This window comes from Carassius gibelio, chromosome A11 (assembly GCF_023724105.1).
Source record: "Carassius gibelio isolate Cgi1373 ecotype wild population from Czech Republic chromosome A11, carGib1.2-hapl.c, whole genome shotgun sequence".
Classification (NCBI taxonomy): Eukaryota; Metazoa; Chordata; class Actinopteri; order Cypriniformes; family Cyprinidae; genus Carassius; species Carassius gibelio.
In genome coordinates, this window is record NC_068381.1 from 17,141,338 (window position 1) to 17,158,217 (window position 16,880).

At 37.9% G+C, this 16,880-nt stretch overlaps 1 protein-coding gene across 1 annotated transcript; it reads right to left on the bottom strand.

Annotated features, from left to right (window-relative positions):
* Window positions 1-1,301: 1,301 nt before the first annotated feature.
* On the bottom strand, window positions 1,302-16,088 carry abcb11b (ATP-binding cassette, sub-family B (MDR/TAP), member 11b). The gene is made up of 29 exons (XM_052610167.1): window positions 15,916-16,088; window positions 15,727-15,820; window positions 15,622-15,640; window positions 15,480-15,506; window positions 15,340-15,394; window positions 14,817-15,061; window positions 13,937-14,024; window positions 13,717-13,850; window positions 13,447-13,618; window positions 13,040-13,164; window positions 12,756-12,930; window positions 12,556-12,669; window positions 11,387-11,497; window positions 11,183-11,308; window positions 10,910-11,113; window positions 10,406-10,576; window positions 10,083-10,284; window positions 8,168-8,249; window positions 7,913-8,018; window positions 7,661-7,828; window positions 7,479-7,583; window positions 6,176-6,337; window positions 5,884-6,087; window positions 5,242-5,483; window positions 4,997-5,153; window positions 2,872-3,069; window positions 2,556-2,762; window positions 1,823-1,969; window positions 1,302-1,735 (listed from the first exon to the last, which is right to left on the bottom strand). The coding sequence occupies exons 2-29, from the start codon at window positions 15,800-15,802 to the stop codon at window positions 1,535-1,537; spliced, it is 4,023 nt and encodes a 1,340-aa protein (XP_052466127.1). The 5' UTR covers window positions 15,803-15,820; window positions 15,916-16,088; the 3' UTR covers window positions 1,302-1,534.
* Between the last annotated feature and the right edge of the window lie 792 nt (window positions 16,089-16,880).

Below are 16,880 nucleotides of genomic sequence, written 5' to 3' on the forward strand. Positions count from 1 at the left end.
TTCCACTGCACGAGTCCTCCTTCATGTTTGACCTACTAAGAAGACCAGAATAAAGCATTTAAGAATGGGAAATCATCCCTGCACCCCATCTCCAGTAACTTTAGACACTATTAACAGGGTTGCCCAGGACAGTGGGATCCTCCCTGATTGATGGGAAGGTGGCAAACCTCCTTTCCCTTAATTCCAGCACAGTGCTCAACCTGCAGTACGCCGCTGTCCAGCGAAGCTTCACCACAGACCAGCTGGCAGCTTTAGACACCAACCTCACCTCTATTTTCAGACAAAGCACAAATGTATCTTACGGAGGTGTGGGAGTTGTGGCACTCGCTTTATCTTTCCAGCTTGAATCTTGAAATATCCAGCTTGAAATGTCTGCTGTTTTTGTTTGTAAGTTTGAATATCGTCATATGCTAAGTGCTGCATGTATTAGCATTACTTAATGAGCTTACTGTTATTAAATAAGCTAAAACCAGTGCCTTGGAGTTGTGTTATACAGTAATTATTTTATTCTTGTGTTACTTTTGATCATTTTGGGAATCAAAGATGCAAGAAATACATCCTATTTATTGTGATACTAAACGATTGAATGATGCTAATAAAGATTATGCATATCAGTCATAAGCCTGCCTTACTTTAATTCTTGACTGTGAATAATATACCTGTCCAGAGCATTTATATGCTACAGGTATGTACTATGTATGGGTTTTACTGTACTGCTTTAAGCAAACAGCAAAACAAAAGGTGCTGTAAGTGATATTAGCCAATTTTCTTATTTCACAGGAGTCATATGCCAAAAACGATTAAGTTAGATTGTCCAAATAAACTGATTATAATTAACAAAGATGAATGCAAAAAGATCCCCCAAAATTTAATTCACAAATAAATGAACAAAATACATAATTAGGGAGTTTCCCAATAATTAATTAAATTCAGAAATAAATGAAAAGAGATTTTAAACAAATATATTTAGCATTATGTATATTTGTTTAAAATTCGCTACGAGTGGTCATCGAATTTTAAACAAATATACATTATGCTAAATGTATTTGTTGAAAATCTCTTTTCATTTATTTCTGAATTTAATTAATCGTAATGTGGCTGTCATCTGATTGGCTTGTGTAGAGAGTCCACCTATTTCTGATGCTAGAAATGTTTCAGAATCAATATATGCACAGGAAGTGATCCACATTTGATTTGACACACACACACACACACACATACAAATTCATATATATCGTTGTTATGACATAATTTCCTCTGACCCCAGAGCTATTAATTACAAAATTTGTGGCTCAGACTGCTTTTTTGTTTAATCGATAAATGTTTTATTTGATAGTACATAAATACATTCATTTTGCAATGAATACAACAAAGAACACATTTAAGTTTTTGTTTCCAGCAGTTATTAGATTAACAAATGTTTTCTTGTGACATACATTTTTTTATACAATATTTACTCAAAATGCAGTAAAAATATTTCTGGGAAAGAAGGCATGGTAATCAGCCTCTCTAGTTCCTAATGTTGAGTGTGAGCTTAGCTGATCGGCGCTCCAGTCGTGACGAGTTTATAGTACGCGCCCTTCAGGCCCATGAGATAGTCATGATTGCCCTTCTCTATGACGTAACCCCGTGACATCACAGCTATGATGTCAGAGTTCTGGATAGTAGAGAGACGGTGAGCGATGACGATACATGTTCTGCCTTCTCTGGCTTTATCCAGCGCTTCTTGTACAGTCTGACACACACAGACAAACATACGACTGAATGAGTTCAAAGCAAAAGGAAGATCCTCTCAAACTCTGCTTCTGGTTTTCCTGCTCACCTTCTCACTCTCTGTGTCCAGTGCTGAGGTGGCCTCGTCCAGCAGAAGTATTTTGGGATCTCGTATGATGGCTCTGGCTATGGCAATGCGCTGCTTTTGGCCACGGGACAGCTGGGAACCTTGGGAACCAACATAAGTGTCGTATTTCTGCATCATGGGACACATAAAAACAATTAACTTTAGTTTTTACGGCATTTTACATTGATAAGTGAACATAAACAGAAGCTCAGCTGTATACATGCTTGATGCACGAGAACAAATCTCATTGTTTCTCATGTCAAGCAAGCATGCTTGAGCTTCAGTTTGCCATAACTGATGTGTGTGTTGATAAATGTTTACATGTGAATAAAAGCCTAAATAAAATCTGTTAATCATATAAAGTAATCAAGACTCTTCAGAAAATGTATGTGGATTATTTTTACAATCGCTTTATGAAACGTCTAAGAGGTAGTTGCATAGACTGTCAATGGAGGGACAGTTATCTCTCGGATTTCATCAAATTAAAAACTTAAAATCTTCTAACTTCAACTTAATTTTAATTTAATTTATTTTCAACAATTTCAGGCTACATACTGTTGTATAAACTTCTGTTGTTTTTAAATGTCTTTTATAAATAAGTTACTTTAATCTGAAGACATGAAGAGCCAAGAGTAGAGTTAAAGCAGAGTTGGACACTCAGTGAATGCAGCATTCATTCAAATTTCTTGTAAAATGAAGATTCCCCATTGAACACCTCAGGAAGTGACATCACAAAGTCATGCAGCTGGGCTTTCTTGGCTGCGGTGATGACATCATCCATGCTGAGATTGCGCTGATTGTCTCCGTAGCGGATGTTCTCCGCTATACTGCAGTCAAACAAAATCGGCTCCTGGGAGACGATCCCAATCTTAGAGCGCAGGAAAGCAACATTGACCCGAGTAGATTCATGGCCATCAATGAGCTAATCCATAAAGAACAATGATTAGATCACAAACTTGAGTTTCAGAAAAAGAATTTGATGCAAAAACCCAATACAAAGTCTGTGAAAAGTCCCAAAAGAGTTTTCTTACCACACGTCCATTGTTAGGATCATAGAATCGCTCCAGTAGTTGAACACTGGTGCTTTTGCCACAGCCACTGCTGCCCACAAAGGCCAATGTCTGTCCCGGTCTAACACTCACACTCAGGCCATTCAGAACCTGAATATCTGGCCGGGACGGGTATGTAAACTTGCAGTCTATAAACTCAATGTCCCCTTTAAAATTATCCTGAAAGAAAGAGAAAGGGAGAGTTTACGGTCATGTTTTATGACGGTCAGACTGTGTCTTCCTGCCTATGCAGAACATTTTTATATTGCTGCACAAAGAAATAATGCAGTAGTAAAATGCAACATTTCAAATATTTTGTTTATATGTCCTATATACACACACTGGACACTTTATTAGATACACCTTGCTAGTGGATGAACCCACTTTTGCCTTCAAAACTGCCTTAATTCTTTGTGGCATTGATTCAGCAAGGTGTTGGAAACATTCCTCAGAGATTTTGGTTCATATTGACCATGCAGTTTCTGCAGATTTGTCGGCTGCACATCCATGATGTGAATCTCCCGTCCACCACATCCCAAAGCTGCTCTATTGGACTGAGATCTAGTGACTGTGGGGGCAATTTGAGTAACGTTAACTCATTTTCATGTTCAAGAAACCAGTCTGAGATGATTCAAGCTTTGTGACATGGTGCATTATCCTGGTGGAGTCATAAAGGGATGGACATGGTGAGCAATTATACTCAGGTAGGCTGTGGTGTTCAAACGATGCTCAGATGGTACTAAGGGGCCAAAAGTGTGCCAAGAAAATATCCCCCACACCATTACACCACTACCAGCCTGAACCGTTGAGACAAGGCAGGATGGATCCATGCTTTCATGTTCATGCTTTCATGTTTCATCTGAATGTTGCAGCAGAAATCGAGACTCATCGGACCAGGCAACATTTTTGCAATCTTCTATTGTCCAATTTTGGTGAGCCTGTGTGAACTGTTCTTAGCTGACAGGAGCAGCCCCCAGTGTGGTCTTCTGCTGCTGTAGCTCATCTGCTTCAGGGTTCAACATGTTGTGCATTCAGAGATGGTATTCTGCATACCTTGGTTATAACGAGCGGTTATTTGAGATTCTGTTGCCTTTCTATCATCTCTAATATCTGCCCATTCTCCTCTGACCTCTGACAGCAACAAGGCATTTTGCAGAGAGACTGCCTAAACTTCCGCTCACTAGATATTTTCTCTTTTTTAGACCATTCTCTGTAAACCCTAGAGATGATTGTGCGTAAAAATCCAAGTAGATAGTTTTTGAAATACTCAGACCAGTCCATCACCAACAACCATTCCACGTTCAAAGTCACTTAAATCCCTTTTCTTTCCCATTCTGATGCTAGGTTTGAAATTCAGCAAGTCGTCTTTACCACATCTAGATGCCTTAATGCATTGAGTTGCTGCCATGTGATTGGCTGATTAGCTATTTGTGTTACAAAGAAATTTAACAAGTGTACCTAATAAAGTGGCCATTGAGTGTATGTCAAATATATATATATATATATATATATATATATATATATATATATATATATATATATATATATATATATATATACTCTAAATATGACCCATTATGTTCAGTCCTGTAACAGATACAATACAATTATTCTGGAATGTACACTTCCACAATGGAATAATAAGGATTCTGTTATGTTTTTAAAGGAAATCTCTTTCACTCACCAAAGTCTCATATTTATGATAAAAAATTAAAAATTGTGAAATATTATTAAAATTAAGAATAACCATTTTCTGTGCCAATAACCATTTAGAATAATTTATTTCTGTCATGCAAAGCTGAATTTTCTCCAGTCTACTCTCACATGATCCTTCAGAAATAATTCTTCAATTTGCTTATTTCATATTTTCATTTTTTTAAATAGATTTTTGTCTTCTGGGGGAAAATAAACATTACTAGTGTCTGTAACATTTTTAAACAGTTCATTTTACTTCTGAATGTAATAATTAAAATGCAAATGATCATGTTTTTGTTTTGTTTGTTTGTTTGTTTGTTAGTTCTGCCAGCAATGTCGTTTTAACCCGATAGTGTGACTTTTTTTCTTGGAAATGTTGGCCAAAAATGATTGGTAGTGCTAACTGAATTACCCATTTGTCTCCTTCATCACTGTAGACACTGATTTTAGGAATGTGGTCGAGTAGCTTGAAGAATCTTGCGGCAGAGATCTTGGCTTTGGCGTAGTCTGGAGTATACGATGACGCTCGGCCGAGAGCTGTGCCACTGGTTACAATCGCTGAAATCACCCTGTAGTGATAAAACCTTAATTATGACATCCATTTACTCCAACTACACAAGGTTACCCCCAAAAACAGTTTTTTCATTGGTATTTCACCTGAAAACATAACTGAAGTGTAGCCCCTCTCGATAGACCAGGTATCCACCAAATCGATAGGAGGCAGAGTTTGCCATGAAGACCACGCACTGGGCAAACCCATAACAGGCGCCATAAACATTAGCCTTCTTCAGTGCAGCCTGGTACGGAGCCTCCAGGTGTTCCTCGAACATTTCCACAAAATTACGCTCTTTCCCCAAGCCGGCGATGGTGCGGATGTTATTCAGTGCTTCCCCAGATATCTAAACAAACGGCAAGACATTCAAAATAGCCAATACTGAAGCTGAATGGTTGGTGATTTTTTTTTAGTAGGGATGTACCGATGTATAATAGTATTCTGTAAAAATCACTATTACCTTGTATAATACTTTATGTGCAATTGAGTTTAAATAGCTATTAGAAAATAAACAGCAGCTGAATATAATAGTTTGGGCTCTGTTGTCAATTTTAACCTGTAATGTTATAGTAATATCCCAAATGAGAGGCTTCCCTGTGTAGTTTACATAGCATTAGGTGGAAGAATTTCAAGTAGAAATCCAAACTACTGGTATCAGCACGTGGCATTGTGAATAATCAGCTATCGGCGGAGAAATTTAGTGTTGGTGTATCCCTAGATTTAACCATATTTTAGTCGAGCCTCACCTGTCCTGCTGACTCCAAGGCCTCTTTGTCCTGCTTGGCGAATCCAGTTAACATCTTAGCCTGAAACCCTCCAGACAGAGCCAGGAAGGGCAGGAAGCACAGGATGACCAGAGTGAGCTTCCAGCTGAAGTAGAAGGAGATGATAATGGCCACACCGATGTTGGTCAGAGAATTCACGATCATGCCGATCTGAGAACCTGTGGCCTGTGGTGTCATTTAATGTAATTAGGCTTCATTTTTATTGAAAAGTGTCACGTGTCATCTAGAAGGATCTGCTGAATGTTTTGCTTACTCCCTGGACTTGTGAGGCATCGGTGGCTAGTCTTGTGGTCAAAGCACCTGGGCTGTTTCGGTGGTCATCAAACCAGCTGATCTCCTTTCCCAGCATGGACTGAAAACCCAGACACCTCAGTCTACGAGTCAGCAGCTCCCCAGATTTAGAGAACGCATAGCCCTGAGAGAACGAGTGAAAGAAGTAGCTGTAAATAAACGCTATCTAGATACTGAGAAAGCAAACGTATACCTAAGGCACTTTTCAACTACGACTTACATGTCTAGAAGCAAATTCTGAAATCTGACTGGAATGCAATTCATAACGGAACATGTGTTGCCAAAAGGGGGCGTTACTGTAGAGTATATAAGTGTAAAAAATCTTCAACAGTTTTGTCTTTTTTGTTGTTGTTGTTCAGTTTGAAAGAGAATCTTGCAAAATAAGGCATATTTATATATTTATAGCTACCTAAATAATATAGATATAAGAAAATTTTTAATTTAAAATGTTGCCTAACAACAAACCAAAAACAAAAATTCTACATAGAAAATTTACTAAAATTAAGACATAAAATAAATTAGGGTTCCCTTTCTTTCTTTGTTTTTTTTTTTTTAGTTAGCCTTCAGTTGGCAAGCTAACAGCTTAGCCTAGTAGCTTAGCATAGTGCTTACTCATTAAGAAGTGCTCTTTTAATTAGCGAGAAAAATTAATATTTTTGGTCATTGATGAAGAGGCAGCATTTCAAGGCATGAAGCCATCAACGCACGTCCGAATCCAAACTCTGTTTTACTTCCTGTCTCCGGAGGTACCTGCTTCTGATCAAATTTTGCAGGCAGCATAGATGTACCTTTCGCTGCCTTTGTTATCCCACAATCCTGTGCGTTCATTCCGTGACGATTGGGATAAAAAAAATAAAGATGGCATCTTAAACTTGCGTTTGGTGGTCAGTTTGTGTGTAAATGTTTGTTTCTGACTAACTTTTTGCACTTTTTATGTTATTTCTAGCGAGAAATCAGTATTATGATAATTAAATATTTGTTTAGTTATCATCAAAACCTGTTCTATTTTGCTATAGATCATTAAATCGTTACTCTGCATCAGAAGCCTATCCGAAATCACTCTCATGAGTTGCCTTTGTGCAAAAATGCTGCCTGCAAAGTCATTGCCCCATAAGGCAGCTAGGCTTTCGGACGCATCTCGGCATTTAAAGATAACTCTATCGCCCCCTTGAGATGTAGAACTTCCACAGTAAAGACCAAAATGCATAGAATTGTTGGTCCTACTGTTCAAATTTTTCATGAAAAGGCTTAAAATAAAGACAAACCTGTAACATCTGAGTGAAAAACGAAACCAAACCAACGACTACAAAAAACAGACAGATTCCATTAATTTCCCTCCGTTGTTCAACAGGGTCAGGCATCGAGAAGGTCTGCAGGTAAAGAGAGTTGAAAGTCACCCTTACAGCAAACACATGGACTAGAGGAGAAAAGCTGGCGGAAACCTCACCGCCAGGATTTGGCTGAAGAGGAGAGAGTAGACGGGGTTCACCCCTCCATTCACAGCGGCTCCAAAGCTTCCAAAGAGCATGTAGGGCCATTCAGGAGCGTTGTACTTCAGAATACGAGTCACTGGAGCTGGTTCCACCTCTTCTAAATCTTCATCAGGGAGGGCGCTCTACATAAACGTTCAGTGTGAAAATACGTGAGGTGTTTGCGAGATGTTGCGTCAGGCTTATGGTGTTGGAGTCAGAGCTCTAACCTTTCCCTGGAATTCCTGAGGAACGCCCAGCTCTCCAACGATAGCCACAGACAATTCAGGTACAACGTTTGACAGCTGCGATCGAGATCTTTGGTGAACAGAAGCCCTGCAGATATAGTGAGTGGGGTAGAAAAAATATATTGCTTATATAGATACAACCAACAACTTTAAATGAATAGTTCTATAATTCTCCATCAGTTTTTAATTTGATTGTCATTTGCAATACTTGCCCTCATCCTATATCACCATTTGTACCTTAGACTAGCACGATAGCTTCCAGCCCTGTTGAGACTCTTTCTCTCTGGATCAGGTGCACTGCTTTCAGCCTCCTCCATCTCTGAGATGTGTATGAAATAGAAAGATTAGAATTACGTCACTTTATTTGTTTATTTTATGTGACTATATATACAATAACACAGTTTTTGTGCTTAAAGGGTCATGATTTGATAAATCACATTTTTTGACATGCAAGAGGTCTTTGTACTACAAAGCTTCCAGTGAGTTTCAGAGCTCAAAACATGTTAGCCCAAAAACAACTTTTAGTGAAACCAAGATCAGAGAACGACTAGTTTCAGAGTTTGTCACATTATGATGTCATAGTGCGACAAAAGACCACCTCTGCAAAATCATCAACGCCTACTTCTACATCATCACGTCATTGGCCCCGCCCACTTGAGCATTAGTGAGATGAGAAGGAAAGAAGAGCAATACAGGATCACTGGACAAAAAAAAAAACATTAACTTCCAAAAGTTTCTAATCCTAGGAAATCCTATGCAAACAGACTTTTACTGTAAGATATGGTCCTTACAGTAATACCGCAACACACTCCTTCCTACAGTCCATTCAGATCAGAGGACTAGAATCAGGGTAGAAAATGCCCTTTCGAAATGATGAGAATTTTTGTTGTAAAGATCATACTAATATTATAAGTGTATATCTCAGGAAACATCAAAACACACAAAACCCCTTCAGATCCACATGAAAAGCTTTGCAGATAGTATCACAGAAGGGTGATTTTGTTATATAAAGTTCTGTTATTAAGTAAAGCTATTAAAAATCGTTTTTGTTCATTTAAAAAAAAATCTGAAAATAAAATATTTATAGAATAGATTAAAAATTTTAACAAAAAAAAAAGGGGGTAGAAATGCTGACCGTTAATTGAAATAAATTTACACTGAAGCACTACAATGACAAAAACTAAGACTGAAATAAAAATATATGACAGCTAAACTGAAATATTTAAAATAAAATCTAATAAAAAAAACGGCAAAAGCTCATAACAAAATTACTAAAAGTAAACTGAAAACCTGAAATTATACAAATAGAAGTCAATTCAAAATACGACTATAATAGTAGATAAATAATACACTGATGTAAGGTTGATTTCAAAATAATAAATATCTATTTTAAGGTATTAAAGATGACTTTTTAAAGAACCTAATTGCTTTTTACTCTTAAAGATTTGTGAGACAAACAGAGACAGACAACAAACTGTGTAGTTAAAATTGGCTGTTTTTCAAAAGGTCAGTGATAATGGGGTCAAAGCACCACATCTTTGCTCCACAGAGTTCAGTGCATTGGAGAACATTGACACAAGTCCTGTTAAAGGGACAGTTCACCCAAAAAGTTAAATTCTGTCATTAAAAAATTTATATTTTGAAGAATGTTGGTAACCAAACAGAAGATGGTAGCCACTGACTTCCATGAAAAAATAAAACACTAGGGCTACCGTCAACACTTTGGTTACCAACATTCATCACAAATATCTTCTTTTGTGTTCAACAGCAGAAAGAAACTCATACAAGTTTGGAAGAACTTGAGAGTGAGTGAATGATGACAGAATTATCTTGTTTGGGTGTAAAACTATCCCTTAATACAGAATACGGTTACACTTAGATTAGGGAACACACATTCACTATTAATTAAGAGTTTTGCCTCAGTAAACTCCTGATTTGCTGCTTATTAATAGTTAGTAAAATAGTTAAGTTCAAGTATGGTTGGATTTAGTGATCTAAACTATAGTAATGCAGAATAAGGCATTTAAACATGCTTAAATAAGCACTACTAAACAGCCATTGTGCTAGCAATATGCATGCTAATAAGCAGCTAGTTAATAGTGAGAATTGGCCCTTAAATTAAAGTGTTACTCAGAGTGTGTGTGTTACTCACCCTGTCGGGCTTTTTGGTTGAGGGCTTTGTCTCCCTGGCTCTGAAGAGTCACCAAGGTGAAGTAGACACCCTTTCTGTCCAACAGCTCATCATGTTTTCCTCGTTCCACGGCACGACCGTGCTCGAATCCCACAATCACATCAGCGTTCTTTATGGTGGATAATCGGTGAGCGATGGAGATGGTGGTGCGACCCATTCGGACCTTCAGCAGAGGATTGATGGTTGTTTCTTCACTGATTTAGATTGAATCGTCTACTATTCTAGAATATGTGATATGTCTGCCTGGACGTTTGTGTGTGTGTGTGTGTGTGTGTGTTGCTGACCTTGTCCAAAGCCTCCTGTACAACAGCCTCACTCTCATTGTCCAGAGCTGATGTAGCCATGTCCAGGAGGAGGATTCTGGGATTCCTCACCAGCGCCCGGGCTATTGCGATTCGCTGCTTCTGCCCGCCACTCATCTGACCTCCACCCTCGCCCACCAAAGTATCAAATTTCTACAAATTAAAATGCATAAAAAAGACACAAATGTTATATACACACACACCTATTTTTAATGTTTTTGAAAGAAGTCTTTTATGCTCACCAAAGCTGCAATTATTGAACCAAAAATACAGTAAAAATACTAATATTTTGAAATATTATTACAATTTAAAAGAATATATTTTGAAATGCAATTTATTCCTGTGATGCAAAGCTGAATTTTCTCCGGTCCCCAGTGTCACATGAAAGCCATGCTATACTGTTTAAAAAAACGAAACAAACAGAGGTGTTCCTTAATTATGGCCTCAGTGTATGTACTGTATTTTGGGTGTGAGGTGTTCTCCTGCCTGAGGTAAGTCCATGATGAAGTTGTAGGCGTTGGCCTCTTTGGCTGCTGTGATGATGTCGTCGTTGGAGACGCCAGGTCGCCCGTATCGAATGTTTTCAGCGATGGTGGTCGCGAACAGAACCGGCTCCTGCTCCACGATCCCGATCAGAGAACGCAGCCACTGGATGTTCAGACCCCGGATGTCATGACCGTCCAGTGTAACCTGGAGTCACAGAGCACGTTAGAAAGGTTTCAAGGCCTCTGAATGACACCAATAGTGCTGTTTCTTTACCATCCCTTCTTTGGGGTCATAGAATCGTTGGATGAGCTGGACCGCTGTGCTCTTCCCAGCACCACTGGGACCCACGAATGCTGTGGTCTCTCCTGACTTCACCTGCAGGTTTAGCTGATCGAGGATCTGTCAGAAGGAGGTGAGTAGAGTTTGTTTAAAGCAGACCAGATAACGTGGCTGTACTGCTGTGAATTTCAGCTTTACCTTCACTTCAGGTCGAGATGGGTAATGAAACGTTACATTATGAAATTCCAGATCTCCTTTCACTCTGTCTAACTTATATCCAGCCTCAGAAAGGCAATCGATCTCTGGTTTCTGAAAATAAGACAAGGTTCCTGTCAAAACATCACTCTGGAAAGTGTCGGAGAGAGTCTGGTGTAGGATGCATGTCAGAAATGCAATAATACAGCTGTTTCTTTTTTATTTGCTCCTGCATTGAGCTCGCTGGGCTTTACATTCTGTTATTTACACACGTGTAATCTTTCACAGAAGGACTTTAACACTCGTATGTCATCTTTTCATAATGTGCTGGTTCTAATACAACTGTCTTTATTACATTAAATAGTAACATAGGTTAATATATTACCATTATAATAAAAAACATAAATGTGTTAATATTTCTTCCAAGCTGATTATTTAATTTTAAATCGGATCTTATTGAAGAGTTTCAGAGTGTTTTTTTTTTTTAAGTTTTAGATTTGAGCATTTTTTATTTATATATGATTATGGTATTTATTATTTTTAATCAGCTTTTATTTTTCTACTTTTAGCTTTATTTTTTCACTATTATTTGTTACGAACAGAATTGAAAAATTAAATGAAAAATTATAAAGAAATTCTTTTTTATTTATTTTTTCATTTTACATTGCTATCTTAAAAAAGCTGATTATTTACAAGTTTATATTTGATCTCACTGAAGATCTCACAATTGTTTTGATTTAATATGATTTATTTTAGTATATATATATATATATGACACATTTTTCTTTTTTGGGTGAACTGTCCCTTTAATTACGATAAATGAACGTAATTAAGTTCTATTTAACGAATTTATAATAATAATGTTTTAGTAATTTTAGTACTTATTTTAAAACTTATTTCATTTCAGTTAGTTTTTCCTCTTATATATATATATATATATATATATATATATATATATATATATATATATATATATATATATATATATATATATATATATATTTTTTTTTTTTTTTTTTTTTTTTTTTTTTTTGCACCATTAAGTTAAGTTAAGCTTTTGTATAGTTTTCATTTCAGTTAACAATAAGAACACAGATCTTAGTCTTGTCTTAGTGATGTCAGTACTAGATGCTCCTGTGTTTGGTGTTGTGTGGGTTGTCTGTGGTTCTTACTCGCTCTATTGTCTCAAAGATAATGGTGGCGGCTCCTCTTCCAGCGGCAAAAGCCTCCAGACAGGGGGAAGCCTGGCCCAGACTCAGTGCAGCAATGAGCACGCCAAAAAACACCTGTGCACAAAAATAAACACGCAACGAATGACAACAAGGTCAACCATGATGTGTGGGTTCTTCTGCATGTGCGATTATGTGTGTACCTGCAGCAGTGTCCCTGGACTGTACTCTTGTGTGTCCACCACTAAGCTGGATCCATACCAGAAGGCCAGTGCGTAACACAGGAAGATGATAAACCACATGTACCCTGTGAAAAACCCCATGATCAGGCCTTTCCTGATGCCCCATCGCTGGGCAGAGATCAGATTGCGGTCATACCTGCAGAAAGCATTTAATTGAAAGCGTTTGATGGTTAAATTATGGTCTCAGTTCAGAGAAGATCACAGGAGAGCGTGGGAGTCATTATGAGTGAAGATGATGGTTATACCTCTCCACTTCTTTTCTCTCGCCACCGAATGCTGCCACCGTGCGTATAGAGGATAACACCTCATCCGCAACAGCACCCGCTTTAGCGTACGCCTGCAGCTCCATTCCCGTCAGCTTGGCCACAAACTAGACACACACATACAAACAAAACAAGTGTTCATTTATCGTAATTAAAGGGACAGTTCACCCAAAATTGAAAAATGTGTCATCATTTATTCAGCCTCAAGTCGTTCCAAATCGTTCTTTCTTCTGCCGAACACACAATAAGATACTTTGAAGAATGTTGGAGAACAAACAGCTGTTGATCCCCATATTAAGGGAGTCGATGGGGACCAGGAGTTGTTTGGTTTCCAACAGAATATGTATCTAGCTATCCTTTTTATGTGAAATGTGAGTCCTGATCCTCACCAGAGCCATGAGACCCGCTCCGACCCCGATGAGAGGAGACACTGAGACGATGACCAGCGTTAGTTTCCAGCCCTTCGCAAAACCCATGAGGAAGCCACACACAAACGTGGTGAAGCGCTGGATGAAGATCCCCACCTGATCGGCAATGGCATCGTTTATCTTGTTGATGTCACTGGGATCATATGGAGACGACACACACACACACAGTATCAGGTCACCTGTGTTTATTTGAAGTGTTTGTGCTCTGGAGAGTGTGTGAATGTGTCGTACTCAGACATGCGCGTATTGAGCTCTCCCACCGAGGTGCAGTCGAACCATCCGATCTCCATCCGCATGACCTTCCTGAAATACATATTCCTGATGATCTGGATCTGTCGCGCCGCTGCAGTTATCCACAAAGAGATCTGTAAAATTCTGCACATTATTAAAGTTTTTGCAAATGGTCTCTCACATTTACAGAAACTGGAGAGAGGCAGTTTAAAAGGTTGACCTGGAGGTATCCTAGAATGAAGACCCCCGCTCCGATGCCTACATAATAGTAGGCGAAATTGGTCATTTCATATTCAATGTCCAGGAGCCTGAAACAGAAGAGCACACTAGATTTAAGAGAAAATTGGGACCAAAAAAACCAAACGTATGAAATGCATTTTAACAATAGAAATAAAAAATTTACATTATAAATTCTTCCAACTATATTTGTATTGTTATTGTATATTTAAAATTAAAAGTACAAAACAAATCAATTTTATTTTAGTGTCATTAACATATTATTATAGTTTTTATTAATATTTTGAATTGTTTTTTTTAAGACACACACACACACACACACACACACATATATATATATATATATATATATATATATATATATATATATATATTATTTCAATTAATATTTATTTTATTCAAAGTAACTATTTTTATAGATTTAATTTTAGTTTCAGTTTTAGTTAACTATACTATAAGTAATTGGATTATGTTTTTTTTTTTCCAGAAATTAGTCAGAAAAAAGATAAACCATTATCTAGTTAATATTTATTTTACTTCAAATAAAAAAAAGAAAAAAAAATATATATATATATATATATACAGTTTTAATAGTATATATTCAGTTTTTTAAGCTTAAGTTATTGATACACCATTACCTTGATGATAAAGTTAATCATTTTAATAATATATTTTGGTATTAGTAAAATGACAGTGGTAATAATGTGACTTTGGAAACAACACGTGTACTCATTTCCTCAAAATATAAATGTGTCTGTATACATTAAAATATAAAACTGCATTCCTTTATTTAGATTTCCCTAAAAGGGCATCATCGTATTTAAGGGTCCTTGGCAATTCAAAATGTGTCAACCCGCTCTCACCCGCACGATTTGGTCATGTTCAGTGCCAGGTTTTCTTCCTCCGTCCGGTTTCTCCACTGTATAGTATTGTTCACACACACTTTCTCCGGGTCCGTAAGCTCGTTGAGCTCGATGTCGTACTCTATGAAGGTGTCCGTCAGCATCCCAAACACCAGCAGCATCAGCGGCTGCGCCGAACCGTGAGCGATCGCACATAAGCTCCCAAAAATCATCATGCAGATCTCCCGGCAGCTGGCAAAGCGAAACTGCAGGGGAAATCGACAACAAAACATATCAAGTACTGTAAAAATTGCTTTTTATTGACTGTGCATAATATTGAAATGGACCAAAAATGGGCCTACTGCAATATCATGAACAGAAATGTATCCAGATGATCTCCTCGAACCACAACCCCTTAATTTTAGACTACAAGTCATTATAAACGACAAGTTTGCTGCTGTATCCAACAGGTGTTCGTCTAGTAACATAATCTATTTTATGGCATGAGTTCATATTCCTCAGTGTTATAGTATCTAGATATTACCAGCTGAAAGAAGCTGACACGGATGGCTGATTCGTCTTTCTTGCCTTTCTTGGACCTGTGAATGAGATGGTTTGCGGTGCTTAAAGGAAACGTGAGAAAGCAAGTCTCCATCATCAAGAAAAAAATGAGAAAAGGATTACTTTTTATGCTTTCCAGAAGCCATTGTCCTGTATTAACACAAATTCAGTTAAAGAAACATTGAAAAGTAGGATCTCTCAATGCTTAGTTTTGAAAAAAGAACTGTAGCTTTCATAAAAAAAAGAAGGGATGGTAAAAACTTACATGTAATCAGCATTTGTCTCTGTAACAGAATCAATGCGTTCATTAACATCTGAATGAAGTGTGCTATAGGTTTGAGAACAGTTACTACTGCACATCTGTTACTACCTTCATCTGTAAATTCATAACCAACATTTTCCTGTCCAAACTTCTTGACGCTGCGCAGCTTCACGCTTCCCGGCATCGCTCTGCCTGTCCTTGTCTTAATGGCATGTAGAAAACAGATGCTTCAGGATAATTGAATCACAGAAGAACATCACGCACCGCTTCAAACCGAACCCAACACTAAGAACGCACCTTACTGATCCAAAGTGACTCTTCTTTTCTTTTCTGTTGTGGATTTGTTTTATGTTCTATCCCGGATACTCCTAAAATCCAGTCATGATCTTAGCAGAAGTGCTGGTAAACTCTTGTCAGCTGTGAACCTCTCAGTCGATGCAGAGAGTATGTGCTCGTAGTTAAATGTCTTGGTCGCTTTGGCTCTGGTGAGGTAACTGTCCGACAGGTTTGTTCTGTCACGGAGGGTGAATGACCTCTGTATACAAACACTGACATGAGATAATTCTCCCAAAAATCAATTCAGCTACTCGCGCTCACAAGATATGAGCGTTATTATAACAGTGTCTTGATATTTATGCTCGGAATCTCATTAAACATAGATATATATAATAGGTACAGATGGTGTCACCTAGATTTCTGAGGAACGTCCAATGGGACGGTCATCTGTCATGCAGTCATTTTATGCAAAATGAGCCATGATTGAGTGACTGCATGCTAAAATTGGACTGGTGTGAGATTTAGGATATGTAAAAAGACTATTTCAGATAACAGTTTCTCAGATGGACTGGATCAAGGTAAAAGCTTGCGAGGTCATTTACCCCAGGATGTTTCCGCACAGGACACGGGTGACCCTTCACTGCAGAATAAACAGCTTTGGAAGGAGCATGGTCTTTAATAGCATCAAGAACTTAAACATCAAACACAGTAAACGTATTCATAAAACACTCTGATGTGCATAACTAATGAATAATACTAATGATGATGGGAAATATCCACCTGTGTGGTGGTCAGGGTTTATTATTCACACAGATATTTTGTTGTTCTGACGCAGAACATGCAGACACGTGTGGGATCCGCTACGCAGAAGCCAAATACAGAGACAGAAGTCAATCTTTAACTCAGAGGTCAGATCCTCCTGGAGCTGCGCCTCATTCCACACTCAGTTTAACACCCTAAATGTGACTGACCTCACAGACAAAACA